The 18,811-nt window shown below is 40.2% G+C and overlaps 1 protein-coding gene across 2 annotated transcripts in view; it reads right to left on the reverse strand.

The window, feature by feature from the left end:
• ZC4H2 (zinc finger C4H2-type containing) overlaps positions 1–18,185 on the reverse strand; it is a 35,285-nt gene extending 17,100 nt beyond the window's left edge. The window contains exon 1 of one of the 2 annotated variants that reach the window (XM_036839927.1): positions 17,994–18,185. In XM_036839927.1, coding sequence (XP_036695822.1) covers positions 17,994–18,046 — 53 coding nt within the window. In that variant the 5' untranslated portion in view covers positions 18,047–18,185. The remainder of the gene's footprint in view (positions 1–17,993) is intronic. The other variant, XM_036839928.1, reaches the window with a different exon arrangement.
• Between the last annotated feature and the right edge of the window lie 626 nt (positions 18,186–18,811).

An 18,811-nucleotide genomic window follows, 5' to 3' on the forward strand; every position in this document is an offset into this window, starting at 1 on the left:
CATCCAGCCAAAGATTATTCTCCAGCCTGAAAAATCTAATGAAACTTGCCTTGCTACGTTTTGCACTTTCTTGGGCTCTATCATCCCTCTCTTCTTTCTGATTTCTCCCTTTTCAAAAGGGAATGTCTATCCTATGCTTGTCCTACTATTATACTTGGGAAGCAGATCATTTGTCTGGTTTCACAGCTGGAGAGGAATTTTGCCCTTTGGATGAATCATACCTCAAGTCTCATCCAAACCTAAATTAGGTGATATTTAGATGAGACTTTTGACTGGGCATAGGTTCTGGAGTGCATTAAGACATTTGGGGCTGTTGGGAAGGGATGAATGAATTTTGCATGTGAGAAAGACATGCATTTGGTGGGAGGCATAGGGAGGAATGTTATGGAATGCATTGAGTCCCCTAATATACATATGTTCAAGCCCTAACCCCCAAAGTAGTTCCAAGTACTTTGAGGGAACTTTTAGGGAGGTATAAGGTTAATCTCCAAAATATTTGGAGAGAGAATTTTAGGGAGGTGTAAGGTTAAATGAGGTCATCACAGTAGAGCCTTAATCTGGTTGTATTGACGTCCTTATAAGTAGAGGAAGGGACGCATGAGCTCTTTCTGTCTCCACACAAGACCAGAGGAATGGCCAAATGAGGACACAGGGAGGAAGCAGCCATCTACAGGACAGGAAGAGAGCCCTTACCAGAAATCAAAATTTCTGGTATCTATATCATGAATCTCCAGCCTCCAGAACTGTGAGAAGATAAATGTCTGTTATTTAAGCCACCCAGAATGTGTTATTGCTTTGTGGCAGACTAAGCTGACTAACATGCGCGTGCCTGGGCGTGCGTGCCTGGGCGCACGCGTGCATGCACACACACACACACACACACACACACACGCACGCACACACACGGTATAGACTAATGATAACATATAGTTTTCATATGGCACTCTGATGTTAAGATCCAGGATTCCTTGCTTCTAAGTGTGGTCATCCACCACATTTTACCTGTCCACACTTCCAAGGATAAACTCTCACTTTGCTTCTATCTCCCCCCTCCACAAACAATACTTTGATGAATATTCTTGTGTCTGTCTGAGTAAATTTAGGTGGCTATATCCCAGGAGTGGGAAATCTGGCGCACAGGTAACGTGTATTCTTATTTCAAGTAAGAAGTGCCAATTTGCTGTTCAGGATGGCTACACCAGTTCACACTCCCACCAGTAGTGCATGAGGGCACCTGTTCTCTGTGCTTGTACTCAGAAAGGAGGAGCAATGGGGAAGCTTAGGGGATGCCCCAACTGGAGACCTGTAACAGAATGCACCCTGAGCTGGTCTCATTTCTCTCTTAAACAACCTCTGCCTGACTCACCTAGCAGCTCTATCTTACCACCATCAAGATCTGATTAAGAGCTTTGCCTAGTTATTGCTGCTCTGCCCACCCCCATGACCCATCCCTGATCTCTGGGGGTTAAATAGAATTTTATCTGAAGGTCTCTGTATGTATTTTGGCATTTTCAGTGAAGCCAAACCCTTGGCACAGACAGCAGCCAAGTGATTCACATACAGCAAGTGGTACTCACAGACCAATGTGGGTAGGACCTGAGCACATGTGACTCTCCAGGCTGGGAGGGACCTTCGAAGGCATCTATCATCCCTTTGCCAACCACTGCTTAAGTGCTTTCTATAATATCACTTCCAAGTGTTCAATTAGGCCTTCCTTGAACAACTTAGTCACAGAGCTCTCACTATTTCTCTAGACAAACCATTCCTTCTATAGGCAGCTCCAACAATTTGAAAACCCTAGGGTCACACAGAACACAGATCAGATGCTCCTTGTCCCCCCCCCCAAATTCATTCTCCTCCCCCTCCATAATAATAGAACCCCTGATTTTCATCTGGGCATGTGACACCTGGACTAAGGGCTGTATTTCCCTCTCTCCTTTGCAGCTGTTTGTGGCCACGTGACAATGTTCTGGCCAGTAGGATGAAAACACATGTGATGTGTGCAACGTCTAAGCTGTGACCCTAAAGGGAAGGAGTGTGCCATTCACTTCTCCTTTGCCCTCTTCCCACTGCCTAACATGTATACACAACATCAAGCCATCTTCAACCCTGTAGATGAAGGCTACACCCTGCACATGGTGAAGCAACAATATAAAAAGAGCCTGAGTCCCCAACACGGAATAACCACACAAACCACAGGCCGCTTGTTCCCAGACTGATAATGTGAGAGAGAAGTGAACTTCTGTCTTGTTTTAACCACTGTTAATTTGGAACCAAGTTGGATTAGCTTTACCAATAAACATCCCAGTTAACTGGCTACTGTATTTATTTGAATCTAAAATGCCATTGGACATAGGGTACACATTATCTTATGGACTACTAAGAGAAAAATGCTACCTATTATATTATGACAAAATGTTTTCTTTTAATTTAAATGTTCATTTAATAGTTGTTGAAAGAGCTCTGGTAGACTGATTTAAGACACTATTTTAATCAGACTTTTCTAGTCTGAGTCACTTCTCATACACAATAACCTTTTATTTCAAGGGAAAACCATGATGAAATATTTTTGAAGATACTTTAAGTGGCAATTAAAGTCAACACATACAGTGATAATCATGCACATAATTCAATTGAAGGGATGATAATATGAACAGCCATGGCCAAGTTCGCATGTGCTCATGCATGAACAATAACACAATTCCCTCTTGGCCAATGGCAGTTGTAAGGTAGAATTGTATTTAAGACACATCCTGACTTTAGATTTTTAAAATATAAAATATGTGTGTATTAAATGGTGAAATCTGGTCCTTTAAAACCAAATTTGGGGAATAACCTTCACTTCCACTCTAGTCAAAATAGAGTAACGGGGACCAGATTTACCCACCTGTGCAAAATAACTAAAAGCAAAACAAACAAAAACGCCAAGACAAAACATATGAAAAAAACGGTGCTCAAATCATTGGACTTCAGGCAAGTAAGGTCAGTGATCTCTGAGAGATGGAAAAGCTTAGATGAACCTGAAGATTGCCCCATCCTACTGCCTAGAGAAATATTCTAGACTGCAAGACAGGGACGGGGAACTCAGACAGAGCCTGGCCATCTCCCTCAATTGAGGAAATGGAGCTATGAGTCTGGAGAAGCCAAGGAACCTGGAGTTCACAGGAAAGAGTTTTGGAGAGGGGAGACCTGTGTAGAGAGAGAATGCTTACAATTTTCAGAGGCTCCCCCTCAAGTACTCACTGAAATATTGATCAGCACATGTGTGTAAGGAAACTAACTACCTGAAGCCAAGGAAAGAACCACCTCAAAGGATTAAACAGTGATCAGAGCCCACAAAGGGCTGAGAATAGTGACTGTTCCAAACAATCAAGGTAGAAAATATTCACAATTTGTATAGCATTAGAGTACAAAGACAAGTTCTGCATCACTAATGAGGAAAATGAGCTCTACACTAAATGCTGATATGGTCCCACTTAGCTAAGCTGAAAAGCAAGGCCCAGAAGGATAAAACAGATTCCAAGTGTCTTAATGACATGCCATAAGAAAGCTCAAGAATATTTATAGTAATGCAAAAATCTGCAGTCAACAAGGTAAATTTGAAAATGTCTGGCATCCAACCATACCTTGCCAGGTGTGCAATTTGAAGCAGGAAAAATGCAATCCACAATGTTGAGAATAAAAATCAAAACTGATCTAGAAATGACACAGTTGATAGAATTTGTAGCCAAGGATACAAATAGTTATTATAAATGCATTTCATATGTTCAGAAAGCTTGTGGAAATACTGGCCACGTTAAGTACAGTTGTGGGAGAGATGAAAAATACCCAAATAAAATATCTAGAGATGAAAACTACAATGTCTGAGGTGAAAACTACATTAGTCAATTTAGACAATAAAGGAGAAAAGATTAATGAACATGAAGACATACCAATAGAAATTTCCCAAATGAAATATACAGAGAAAAATGGTCAAAAAAATAAACAGCATCAGCAAACTGTGGGACAACTTCAAGTGGCTAAAAGTACACGTAACTGGAGATGAGGAAGGAGGGAGAAAAGAAAAATATTTGAAAAATTAATAACTGAAAATGTTTCAAATTTGATGAAAACTATACATGCACTGATCCAAAATGTTCAACAAATCTCAAGCATGGGATGCAGGAAGAAAACTACACCAAGTCATATCACAATGAAATTGCTCAAAACTAATGATAAAGAGAAAATCTTAACAGCAGCCCAAGGAAAAAAGGCATGCTGCCCAAGAGGAACGAAGTAGGATAGAATCAAGATGACAGTGGCATATTATTTTTAAAGTACTGGGAAAAAGAAAAAAAGAAAAAACCTCTGCCAATATAGAATTCTTTACACATTGAAAATAACTTTTAAAAACAAAGGTGAAATAAAGACTTTCCGAGACATAGAAAAGTTGGGATGCTATATCACCAGCAAACCTGCTCTATGATAAATGTTAAAGTATGCTCTTCAAGCAGAAGGAAAATAATAGCAGAGGAATACAGAGCATTGAACACGGAAAAATATAATGACTTTTTCTTGTTATTTAAATTCATTAAAAAGATAACCAACAGTTTAAACCAAGAAGTGCATCAATGTAATAGCACAGAGGGCAGAAAGGGAGAAATAAAAATACAGTGCTGTAAGTTTCTTATACTATATCTGCAGTAGTATGAGATCACTTGAAGATAAACTGTGACAAGTAAAGATGTATATCATAGACTCTAAAGCAACTACTAAAATAATAAAAAAACAGAATAATAGCTAATAAGTCAGAAAAACAGATCAAATGGGACCATAAAATATACTTAATCAAAAGAAGGCATAAAGGGAGGGGAAAGGGAACAAAAAAACAGATGAGATAAATGGAAAACAACAAGGTGGTAGATCTCAACCTAACCATATCAACAAGCACATTAAATATAAATGGTCTAAACACCCTCAGTTAAAAAGCAGATTGCCAGATTGGAAAAAACAAGCAAACAAACAAACAAACCAAACTGTGGACTGCCTATAAGAATCCCACTTTAAATATAAGGGAACAAGTAAAAGTGAGAAGATACACCATGCTAACACTATTCAAAAGAAAGCTGTCTAAATGCAGTGTGGTATCTTGGAAATCCTATCAAAATCTCAGCAGGCATTTTTGTAGAAATTGATAAGTGAAACCTAAAATTCATATAGAAATGCAAAGGGCCTAGAGCAGCCAAAACAACTCTCAAGAAGAATAGCAAAGTTGGAGAACTTACATTGCCTGTTTTCAAGAATTATTTTAAAGCTGCAGTAATCAAAACAGTGAAGTATAGGCATAAAGATACACAAATAGACCTATGGAGCAGAACAGAGAGTCCCAAAATAAATCCACAAATATATGGAAAGCTGATTTTTTACAGTGATACAAAGGCAATGCTGTGGAGAAAGAATGCCTTTTTCACCAAAAGGTCCTGAAACAACTGGATATCTACATGCAAAAACAAACAAACAAGAAAAAGGCGTCAACCTATACTTTGCATCATACACAGAAATTAAGTGAAAATGGATTATAGGCCTACATGTAAAACCTAAAATTTCTGGAAGAAAATCTTTGTGACTTTGGCTTAGGCAAGGTCTTTCCTTATGTTATACAAAAATCACAATCCATATAAAAAAGAATACTGATGAGTAAGACTTCTTTATCAACATTAAAAACTTCTGCAATTTAAAAGACACTCTTAAGAGAATGAAAAGACAAGTTGCAAACTGGGAGAACATCTTTGCAAAGCATGTATCTGATGAAAGCCTTGTATCCTGAATACATAAGGAACACTCAAAATTCACAATAAGTAAATATATAACCCAACTGAAAAATGAGCAAAAGGTTTGAATAGACACTTCACCAAAGAAGATAGATGGGTGGCAAATAAATGCATGAAGAAGATGTTCAACAGGATTAGAAATTGAAACCTTCATACTCTGCTTCTGGGGATGGAAATTGGCACAACCAATTTGGAGAACAGTTTTGCATTATTTTAAAAAGTTATACACATGCTTGTCATATGACCCAGAAATTTCACTCTAGGAATCTAACCAGGAGAAATGAAAACATATTTCCACACAAAGACTTATATGTAAATGTTCAGAGCAGCATTCATAAGAGCCAAAAGGTGGAAACAACCCCAATGTTCATGTGGTGAGTGAATAAACAAAATGCAGTATATCCATACAATGGAATACTGTTTGCCAATAAAAAGGAAAGAAATACTGATATATGGTACAATGTGTATGAGCCTAAAAACAATGTGCTAAGTTATGTGCAATGTCCTGAAAAGGCAAATCTATAGAGACAGAAAGTATATTACTGGTTGCCTAGGCCTGTGTGTGGGAACAGAGATGGACTGATACTGGGCATAAGGGCTCTTTTGGGGATGCTGGGGATGTTCTAAAATTGTATTGTGGTGATAGTTGCACAACTCTGTACATTTACTAAGAGTCATTGAATTGTACAGTAAGTCCCCTACATATGAAAAAGTTCCATTTCAAGAGCACGTTCGTAAGTTCAATCTGTTCGTAAGTCCAACAAAGTTAGCCTAGGTACCCAACTAACACAATTGGCTATATAGTAAAGTACTGTAATAGGTTTATAATACTGTTCACACAAATAATACATAGAAAACAAACACAAAAAATAAACATTTTTAATCTTACAGTACAGTACCTTGAAAAGTACAGTAGTACAGTACAATGTTTGGTGCTTCTTAGCAGTATCAGCTGCATCACTGCTGCTTTTATGCTTCTGGACATCCTGGGCTTGAAATAAAGATACTTACTACTGTGCTCTATACAGTACTGTACAGTAAAGTACACAAAAGTACAACCACTTGTAGAAGATGCACCCACATAACAATGCACGCCAGACACATGAACTAATGTACATGATTGGACATGTGAACACAGGTTTGTATCTTTGAAAGTTCGCAACGTGTAGGGAACTTACTGTATACCTAAAATGGATGGTTTCTATGGTATGTAAATCACAACTCAATAAAGCTGTTAAAAATATATCCTCCATTGTCTTCTTACTGTACCCAGAATTAAATCTAAACACACAAATTCTAAGCTCTTTGTACCCCTCTGCTCCTGTTTTCCCAGGAAAATGAGTGATTCGTCAAAAGGTTTGTGTAGAAAAAACAGATTTTAAATGGATTTGGACAAATGAGGTACCCGGGAGGAATGGGAAGTGGGTTAATGTACCCTTGTGGTTGATTGCCTACACCATGCTGTTCAAGCTTAGGATCTAATGCCCAGCCTTCCATGCTCTATCCAGCAACTGGGTAGTTTGGGCTAAGATTAAAGGTAAGTAAAAGGTCGTTCCTTTCACAGATCTACAGAGTGGGCATTATGCCAGCCACTGCTTAAATGCGCACACACATAATAGCTTCCTTCTCTTTTCATTTTCTATCAATCATGCAGACAAAAATAAATGTATTAAGCAAGTGCCACTTACCCAACAGTGTGCTGGATCCTGGGGGTGACTGAAGAGAAGACCCCTTCCTTCAAGTAAAATTATTGATTGTGGTCCAATATAGAAAATAGGTCAAATCATAACTATTATGGTTCAAGTGGAAGTGGGTACCAGAGTCTTTATTCTCTCCCCAAATCCAACCCTGCCTGACTCTACCAAAGTAGGCCTTGATACACCTCCCTGCAACTCCCAGGGCTCCTCAGAACATTACTTCAAAGCCACCAATAAAATCTATCCTCTTCATTTCAGAGATGAAGAAACAAATGTCCAGAATGGGAAAGGAACTAGCCCAAGAGCATGCAGCTATGGTCCTCTGGGTCCTCTACATGTACAGACTTTCACATGAAGCAATTTGAAATCTGGATAATTATATATATAAGAGCCTTCTAGAAACTGACACTATACCATATTTCTGTCTGTAAACACCATGTCATCTATCACACCGCTTTGGCTCAACAATTACATTTGGAGTGACAATTATGAATGCAAATAAGTGGTAAGTCCAGGGTGCTGACTGTAATCTCAGTAGTCTCAGAGAAAGAAAGATATTATCATGGGTGGGGGGCTTTAATTCATTCAGTTAAGATTTACTAAGAGTGTATAAGTTCCAGGAACTGGGAAGGAATTGGGAGTTAAGAAAGGATTTATTTAATAAAAAATAGCTATCTATCTATCTATCTATCTATCTATCTATCTATCTATCTATCTATCTATCTATCTATCTATCTATCTATTTTTGGTGTCTACTATGTTCCAGCAACTGTCCTAGGCACTTGATACGCTATCTAATTTAATCTTCATCATGACCACATAAATAGGTATGTTTAGCTTCATTTTTACAGATGAAGAATTTGAGGCTGTGAGAAGTAAAGTGACCTGCCCAACATCACAAAGCCAGGAAGTGCAGAATCCAGTGTGCTGAACTTGATGACCTTTCCACCATACGAAGGAACTTTCCTCATATATGATGTATTTCAAGCCATGGAAAACAAGCCAATGGGGTGAATCTTGCCCTGGATCAGTCAGTCACCAATTTTAAGGGTGAAATAGGGCACATCATGGAACCTCTTGGAAGCTTGGAAATTCTATCTACCTGAGAAGTAAGACTCAGTGTAGTCCTGCACAGAGTTGTTGGATGACTCCATAAGATGGAATCTGTGGAATGTTTGGCCCTACAAGTGAGGAAAGCATCCAAGTCATTAAAGACCCGATTTTATATGGAAAATTTCCTAATGAAATCCTCCCAAGAGGCTAAGGTGCAGCTGGTATGGCCACGGAATCCCAGGAAAGCCACAGAATACTTCCTTAGGATTTCCCACAATCACTGGGGCTACAGTCTTACTTAAATCTTGAATGAAGATTCCTGACCTCCCTAGGCCACAGCCTCTCCAGACAGAGTCCTGGGCCAAGACAAAAATATTCAGCTGGCTAACTTCTTTCCAATGGCTCTTTGCTGACTAACGTGGAGAAGGAAGGGTAGAGAGCAGGAGAAGTTCTAGGGCAATGGATCATCTATTCCTGGGACAAACTTGGCAGGCTCATCTGTCACCCAGCTTAAGGGGTGACTTAGCCCCAACACTCACTCAACAAGCAGAGTAGGAAAGCTGGGACCTGTAGGACTTGAGGATGGGCAGACCAAGTGAAGACACTGGCTAGCAGAGATGGATGGAAAACTGCCCAGATTTGTTGATGAGCTAAGGGAATGGTGGGAAGTGGACCAATCCAGAATATATTATATAGGCATAATCCGCCAGGTCTTACTAATGCAGTGGTTTTTCCAAGTGTGTTCCCTGGACCGGCAGCAACAGCATTGCCTGGGAACTTGTTAGAAATGCAAAGTCTCAGGCCTTCCGAATAAGAGACTCTGGAGATGGGACCCAGCAATCTAGGTTTCAACCGCCTGCCAGGTGGAGCCTAATGCACGCCCAAGTTTGACAACCACTGTGCTAGTGTTTTGGATACATGGAGTCATAGAGGGAAGAATGAAGAATGATTCCAGATTTGGGGATGGGGGTGGCATTTACTACTGATGGGGGAGACTAGGAAAGGAGACTGGGGGTGGGGATGCAGGTAAAGTTGAGAGTTCTGTTGGGGTCTGTTTAAGATGCCAGTGATATATCCAGTGGGGTTGGTTAAGTGGAAAGTTGGATATGTGAGTACAGAACTCAGGGGAGAGATCAGAGCTATTCACCTTGATTCTAAGATCCTTGAGAACAGATCTAATTCATCTTAGACTCTGAGAATTTCCCAGCCCTGTGTATGGCCCAGAACAGGTGCTTGGTAAATGTAACTGAATGAAAAAAAAAGGAGCCGGCTTTTCCTGCTTACTCTAGTCTGATGAGAACACTGCCTAAGTACCAAGTGTTCTTCCATTTAATATTTATTTGTGCATCTGGAAAAGCAGCTACTGTTGGAAAAGAAGTTTTCTTTGAACAGTTCACCTTGAAGACTTTCTTATAGCTTAGCATCAAATGTCAACTCTCTTGCATTCTCTCTCCTGTAGCCAGAATTGGCTTGACTTGACCATCCCTAAGTCCCAGAGTTGCCAGCTGTTCTGTGACTTGTTGTTGAGTGAGCATTGGGGCCAAAACTGACTTAGTTTTCAAGCGAGGTGATAGTGGAGCCTGCTGAAGCTGCTACAACAATGACAGAGGGAAGGAAGGAAGGAATGAAGGAAGGAAGGAAGGAAGGAAGGTAGGCAGACTCATGTCAGTTCAAAACTTTACCATAAGGCAGAATAACTTCAGTGCTATAATAAATCTCCCTGTGGGAGCCCAAAGGGGTAAGTGATTCATTTGGACTAGGGAATTTGAGGTTTTGAACAAGAGGTGGTGTTTGCTCTGGGTCTTCCTTGAAGAATAAGTAGGATTTACAGGCTTGGAATAAGGGAAGGACATTAAGAATGAGGGATCTGCCAGCTACATGTAAAAGAATGAAATTAGAACACTCCCTAACACCATACACATAAATAAACTCAAAATGTATTAAAGACCTAAATATAAGACCCGACAGTATAAAACTCTTAGAGGAAAACATAGGAAGAACACTCTCTGACATAAATCACAGCAAGATCTTTTTTGCCCACCTCCTAGAGTAATGAAAATAAAAACAAACATTAAAAAATGGGACCTAATGAAACTTAAAAGCCTTTGCACAGCAAAGGAAACCATAAACATAACGAAAAGACAACCTTCAGAATGGGAGAAAATATTTGCAAATGAAGCAATGGACAAGGGATTAATCTCCCAAAAATACAAACAGCTCATGTAGCTCAGTACCAGAAAAACAAACAACCCAATCAAAAAATGGGTGGAAGACCTAAATAGGCATTTCTCCAAAGAATACATACAGATGGCCAAGAGGCACATGAAAAGATGCTCAACATCACTAATTATTAGAGAAATGCAAATCAAAACTACAGTGAGGTATCACCTCATGCCAGTCAGAATGGCCATCATCAAAAAATCTAGAAACAATAAATGCTGGAGAGGGTGTGGAGAAAAGGGAACCCTCTTGCACTGTTGGTGGGAATGTAAATTGATACAGCCACTATGGAGAACAGTATGGAGGTTCCTTAAAAAACTAAAAATAGAATTACCATATGACACAGCAATCCCACTACTGGGCTTATACCCTGAGAAAATCATAATTCAAAAAGACACATGCACCCCAATGTTCATTGCAACACTATTTACAATAGCCAGGTCATGGAAGCAACCTAAATGTCCATTGATAGATGAATGGATAAAGAAAATGTGGCACATATATACAATGGAATATTACTCAGACATAAAAAGGAATGAAATGGGGTCATTTGTAGAGATGTGGATGGACCTAGAGACTGTCATACAGAGTGAAGTATTGTTTTGGCCAAAAAGTTCGTTTGGGTTTTTCCATAACATCTTACAGAAAAACCTGAATGAACTTTTTGGCTAACCCAATAAGTCAGAAAGAGAAAAACAAATATCGTATATTAATGCATATATGTGGAATCTACAAAAATGGTACCGATGGACCTGTTTGCAAGGAAGCAATAGAGACACAGACGTAGAGAACAAATGTATGAACACCAAGGGGGGAAAGAGGACGTGGGATGAATTGGGAGATTGGGATTGACATATACACTAATATGTATAAAATAGATAACTAATGAGAACTATTGTATAGCACAGGGAACTCTACTCAATGCTCTGTGGTGCCCTAAATGGGAAGGAAACTCAAAAAAGAGGAGATATATGTATATTTATAGTTGATTCACTTTGCTGTACAGCAGAAACTGACACAACATTGTAAAGCAACTATACCCCAATTAAAAAAAAAAGAATGAAGGACCCACATTAGCAAAGGCCTGGAAGAATGGAAATATATAAAACAGTGAGGAACTTCTGTGTGGATAAAGAATAAGGTGAATGAAAATGAGAGGTAGTAGATAAGATTGGAAAGGTAGGTCTGGGACAGACTTGTGGGGGAGAGGGGCATGAATGCCATGGCAACAATTATAGGCAAATGTCTATGGACATACAGTAGGAAATGACTTACAATGAGAAATGAATCTTATATTGTGACCCAATACACACAAACACAGATAGAAAACTGAAACAAAAGTTCCCACAGAGAATACCTACCATTTCTTATGCAATGTATGCTGATATTTTCTATCTTATTTTGTATAATTTTTTTTTTTTACAAATCCTACTAGCAGCTAATTCATTTCATGACCTACTAATGGTTCACGATCTGTGTTTTGAAAAATACTGCTACAGGCAATGGGAAGTCAGTGAATGTGTTTGAGGAATAACATAGTAACTCCAGTGCTTTAGGAAGGTAGTTCTCATAGCAGTGTGGATGGAATTAAAAATAGGGGGCAGACTGAAAATAGGAAAGCAATTCTATAGGTAGAAAGCGATACAATATTATAATTATCCAGGTTGGTCATGATGAAGGCCTAAAACAGGACAGTGAGTGTGGAGGTTGAAAGTGGGGCATGAATATGAGCCAGATGTTGAAGGTGGGACTTGCTAACTGATCAAAGGTGAGTTATAAAAAAGCAAGGGTAATCAGCATCAATATCCAGGTTTCAATCTGAGGTAACTGTGCAGAGAATGATGGCATTAAACAAGTGGTTTAGTGGGAGGAGCTGGATTGGGGCAGGAAGAGAAAAAGTCTTAAGAGTTGATTGACTTCAGCTGTGTCTGTGGAACAACCAGGCAGACAAGCCCAGTAGACTGTGGGATATATCAGGCTGAAGCTTGTAAGGAAGTTAGGGGGTAGAGACTGGAGAAATGAAGATAATATTTGAAGCTGTAGGAGTATAAGAGGTAACTCAGGAGAATGTATAGAGAGAGAAAAAGAGAAGACTTAAGAAAAAGACTTAAGAGGATCTACTTAATGATACAATATTTACTTCCAAAATGAGTTTTTCCTTTCTTAAGTGAGTAAAGTTTATTGTGTATGGATATGTGTGCACTGGGGCATGGATGAGTGCAATGTGTGTGTATGAATGGCATGTGCATGTTAAGGAAATATTAGTATGCATTTGGGGAGCTGGTGAAGGGCTCTGGTTGCTCTAGCAGTGGCTACACTCACTTTCTTTGCCTCATGGCTTCTTCTCCTTTCCTTCCCTCTTTTCCATCTCTCCTCTTTTGTTCCATTCTTTCCTTCCCCTTTCCACATATCCACATGCTCCTTCATCACCACTTGAAAGCCCAAGAAATTGATGGGCAAAATAGACCAGTGTGGGACTTGGGGCCCAAGGTCTGCAGCATAGTGTTGGAGTGTGGTTGGGGTTAGGAGGAAAGACAGGGCTGTGAGCATGTGGTCAGAGTCAGAAGTGGAGAATGGTTTGTGGTGGGAGAATCCATTCCTGAGACATTTTCCACTTCAAATTCTGCCATCAGTGTGTATGTACATGAATATGTGTGACTATGAATGTGTATATTTCTGTGCCTGTGCCTGGGGGTGTGTCTGACTCTTAGCTTGACTTAATCAGGTTTTGGGGCGAAATTATCCTCATCACTGTTACTTCAGTGCAGAAGTAAAATTATTTTTTTAACAGAAATAGGCAGCTTTGTTTATACCTTTGAGGGATTTAGGATTAGAGCAGTTGAAGAACTGTGAATAATGGTTAATTAGATTATCAGCATTTGTTGAAATGCATATGCAATGTGAATAGGAGGATACATTCTCTCTTCCTTTCCTAGCTGTGTGATCATAGATAGGTTACCTAACCTCCCTGAGCCTTAGTATCCTTTTCTGTAAAATGCGGATAATAATTCCTACCACAGATTTCCATTAGCAAGAGTTGAATATTAAATGAGCTAAGAGCTTTGAAATCAGTAGGTGTTCAACCAATGTTAGTTCCTTTCTCCAGTTCCTTCTACCCCTTCCTTCTCTCCACCTCTCATACATGTTTTACTGGTCCACATGTGAAAATCGAGTTGTATTTGTAATACTTTCCCTATTTTCAGTTCTTAAACCAAGTGATATAACCTTTGCATATTACTGTAAAATTATCAAAAGAAGGCTAATTTAAATCACTTTTGGTGCATACACATCTAGAATTATGTCTTCTTCGTGGATTGACCCTTTCTCATATAGTTCAGTCATGTTTTTAAATCGACTGTCATTTCATTGGTGTATTTAGACCATTTATATTCAACATAATTATTGATATGTTAAGGCTAAGTGTGTCATTTTATTTTTTGTTACCTGTTTTTTCTCTATGATTAGTTTTTCTCTTTTCTTTGCCCTGCCTTCCTGTGGGTGACTTGAACATTTTTTTCAAATTTCATTTTGATGTATCTATAATTTTTTTAAACTAAAGCATAGTTGATATGCAATATTATATTAGGTTCAAATGTACAGCATAGCGATTCAATATTTTTATAGATTATACTCCATTTGAAGTTATTATAAAATATTGGCACTATTTCCCTGTGTTTTATAATCCTTGTATCTTATTTATTTTATATATAGTATTTTGTTTCTCTTAATCCCCTACCCCTTATCTTGCCCCTCACCCACTTTCCTCTCCCTGCTGGTAACCACTAGTTTGTTCTCTATATCTGTGAGTCTGTTTCTGTATTTTGCTATGTTCATTCATTTGTTTTATTTTTTAGATTCCACATATAAATGACAACATACAGAATTTATCTCCTCAAAAAACTAAAAATAGAACTACCATATGATCCAGTAATTCTACTCCTGTGTATATAATCCAAAGAAAATTAAAACACTAATTCAAAAAGTTACATGAACCCCAGTGTTCATAGCAGCATAATTTACAATAGCCAAGATATGGAAGAATCCTTAGTGTCCATCAACAGATAAATGGATAAGTAAGATGGAAATTTACCTCCCTTTTACATTCTTTTATACTCCCTGTTTATAATATAAATGTCTTAACAATTTCCTCTATATACATTCAGAACCACATGAGACAGTGTAATAAATTTTGATCCAATGATTCATACAACTCAAGAGGAAAAGAAATTCTGTTGTATGTACCCATGTTTTTGCCTACTGTGCTCTTTCTTCCAAGGTTCCTCCTTTTATTGTTTCTTTTCTGTTTTAAGACTTACTTTTTTCATTCTTATAGGGTAGACCTCCTACTGATAAATTCCCTGTTTCCTTTCATCTGAGAATGTCTTGATTATCCCTTTTTTCCTGAAGGATATTACCACTGCACATAGGATTCTGGGTTGACGATTCTTTTCCTTCAGCAGTTGAAAAATGTTGTGCTACTTCCTGCTAGGGCCTCATCAGTTTCTGATGAGGAATCTGCTGACTTTCTATTTTTTTTTCCCTGAAGGTACAGGTAAGATGTTGTTCCTCTTTGGCTGTTTCCTACATCTTTTCTCTGCTTCTGTTTTCAGAAGGTTGACTCTGATGTGTCTTGGTATGAATTTCTTTGGGTCTTTTTTCATGGTGTTTGCTTAGCTACTTGGATCTGGAAGTTTATGCCCTTTGCTCAGTTTGGGAAGTTTTAAGCCACTACTTCTTCAGGTACTTCCGGTCCTGCCTTATTTCTCCTCTCTTTCTGAGATTCTGTTGACATGACTGTTAGATCTTTTGTTATAGTCTCACAAGTCTGGAGGCTCTGGCTCTGCTCAATTCCTTCTTTTCTTTTCTTTCTTTTTTTTTCTTTTTACATTTAATTTCCCTCTGTTGTTTACACTGGGTTATTTCTATTGTTTTATGTTTAAGTTGTCTGATTCTTTCCTCTGTCTTCTCCATCTTGCTGTTGATCCCATCCATTGAGTTTTTAGATATTTTTTTCCAGTTTTCAAACTTCCATTTGGTTCTTCTTTGTGTTTTATATTTCTTTTTGAGACTTTCTATTTAAATGCTGAGATTTTCTATTGTATCATTTGTTGCAAGTGTGTTGTGGTTGCTCCCTGAAGCATTTTTATGATGGCTGCTTTAAAATCCTTGTCAGATAATTCCAACCTCTGTGCTCTCTCAACCCTGGCATCTGTTTACTTCCTCTTGCCACTGAAACTGATAATCTTGGTATGGCAAGTGATTTTTTTCAATTAAATTTGGACACTCTGGATCTCTCTTAACACTTTTGTCTTTGCAGGCCTCCTCTGATGTGCTACTTTTGCAGGGAAGGGGGGCAGTATAAGTCCAGGTTCTCCACTGGGTCTCTGATTGACATCCAGGTTGGGGAGAGGCTCTTTGTTATTGCTGGTTGAGGGTGAGAGTTCTGGCCTCTCTTAGGCCTCTTAGGATCCCATCCCAGCTAGTAGTGGTAGGAATGCCAGGTTTACCACTGGTGAGGGTCAAAGTCATGGCCCCCCATTTGGTCTGTACTAGAAAGGGTCACTTTTCCTTGTTCCCAACTGTTCTTTCCCTTGGGGTTGGGTAGGGATTCCTTTAAAGTCTGGTAAAAATAAGTCTAGGCTCTTCACTTGCAGGCATAAGTTTCTTATTAGCTGCACTGTTATTATGACAGCTGACTTTTTCCTGCACCAAGATGTCTCACTCCCTATATCCTGATTCTTTTGCAGAAAATAAATTGCAATATACACCCTGTCTACCCTTTCCTAGGACCCGAAGGGATAGAATGGGAAGACCAGAGCCTCTGCACACAAATTGACTGGGTTCTTGTCAAAATCTGGCATTTTCAAACTCTTTGGCTCTGGAAAAATTACTTAAATTTTCTGAGCCTCCATTTTCCCAGTTGTAAAGGAAGTGTAGGAAGTTCTCAGGATTGCCGAATGCGCAATAGTAGGTCAAGCAGCTTGGCACACCAGGGGCTCAATAAATAATAGTTCCTTCCTTTTACTCTCCAGCAGAAGTAGAAATATAACCCCTGCAAAGGACAAAAAAGCCAAGGTGCTTCCCCACCACCACCATCATGTGTGAGTCTCACCAAAGGCATTCACTCCAAGAGTTAAATCTCTTGGTCAAAGTCTTATTTCTTAAAGGGACTTGATATCCTCCCCCATTTTTCTTCAGGTTCCTGGAAAATACTAAAGGGAACGGCCCAACCCAGGGCACCCTCAGAAGGAGGGTGAAAGCCGAGGCAGAGGCGGGTCGGTGGGGGGCAGGGTGTCCTGGCAGAGAAGAGCGGGTGAAGGAAGGCCTGGTATTGGCCCAGGCAGTCCATTCAACTGGCGTTATTGTGCTCTGAGCAAGGACAGTATCATCGCCTAGCCAATGCCACTCCTGGAGAAAAGGGGTAGGGGATGCAGGCAACACGCACTTTGCGTCCCGCCCATTAGCCCATCACCTCTGGGGCCTGAGATCAACTGTTGCAGGCGGCAACTGCCTCTCCAGTCTCCATCACTCCCAGCCCCCTTCCCAAGCACCGGGTAGGAGAGGAAGAAAGTGGTGAGTGACAGCAAAAAATACATAAGAGCGAGTGTTCTCTGTCCTCCCTGTCCTGGCCTGCAGGGATTCCTCCGCATCCCCAGTCTGCAGCCCCGGGCAGCCGCCACCAGCCCCGATGTGTTAGACTCTGCTCTCAAAAGGCTCGCCCGAGCTCGAGGTCCTGAAGTTGAACAGAAGACTGAAAAAAAAAATCTAGACACCTAAAGAGCAAGGAGCCAAATACACCTTGGAGCCTACAAACACTTTGAAAAATAATGGGTCCAAGAATGCCATTCCCCCAACTCCCACACAAGAAGCATAAAGCTGTCTTGGGACCAACACCCACCCACCCCGCCCCCCCCCAACACAAACACACTTACACCGTGTGTCTGCATCTGGCTTTCTCAGACACATCTGGCAAAAGATCCCTCTCGGTCGGTCTGTTTCTCTGTCTGCCTCTCTCTCTCTCTGCTAGTCTCAGTTCCGATTCTCCCCTGCCTCATTCCCATCCTTGAATTCTGTGGTGAATGGGATCCTTTTCAGTCCCCCTCCGCAAGTAGCCCAACAATAGACACTTTCCGTAGCTAGCAGCCCTCTCCCGCAGTGAGGGATTTGGGTAGCTTCGGAGGGGACTGGGAGGGCGCTGCAAAGTTCCACTTACCTGATCTCTTTAATGCTTTCCAATTTGCACATGATTTCTTGTTCATCTGCCATGCTTTTCACTCTCACTTTCACGTCCTGAGAAAGGTACAAACACACAAGCCCAGGGATACAATAGACACAATGTAACCACCTCCTCCCGGCATGGGGCTCTGAGCCTGTGCGGTAGGGACATGGAGAAGGCCTGGGAGCTGTAGTCCGCAGCTCCAGGACCAGCCAGGCAGCCCGGAGGCCTGCAGGACTACAACTCCCAGAAGGCTAAGCGAGACATTCCTGTTTCTCTTCCTGCAGCTGCACTTTAAGTCAATTTGTCACAGATAATTGTGTCAAAGGTTGTGAGGAGTACAAGGGAATAGTGATATTCGTTTGGCCCGTGAGAGTGAGAGGTTGAGTGTTCTGGCAGCTGTCTGGGAACTCGTGGCTTTGGCATTCAGATGGGGTGGAGAAGAGGTGGAAGGGAGGAGGGAGCAGCTGCTAAGGCTGAAGGATGGGGAAGGGTTGACCACATTCCTTCCAGCCCTCCATCCATTCTAGTTACCGAGTTCAAACTTTGCCAGTCAACGAAGGAGGTACTGGGGGAGGCACTGGGTGAAACAAAGATAAATAAAAGCAAGTCCTTGCCTTTGAGGAGCAGGAGAGAATGAAAAGTAACCCATTAATTACAGTGCATTGTGCTGTCATAATACAGAAATGGATAAAGTGTAATCTGAGCAGAGAAGATGTAAATAGGTCTCAAAATATAACTGAGAATTTTCCAGTCCACTGGGGAGGACTGACTTTCCAGGACAGGGCACAACACATATAGAAAGGAAAGGACAA

The sequence above is a fragment of the Balaenoptera musculus genome, chromosome X (assembly GCF_009873245.2).
Source record: "Balaenoptera musculus isolate JJ_BM4_2016_0621 chromosome X, mBalMus1.pri.v3, whole genome shotgun sequence".
Taxonomy (NCBI): domain Eukaryota; kingdom Metazoa; phylum Chordata; class Mammalia; order Artiodactyla; family Balaenopteridae; genus Balaenoptera; species Balaenoptera musculus.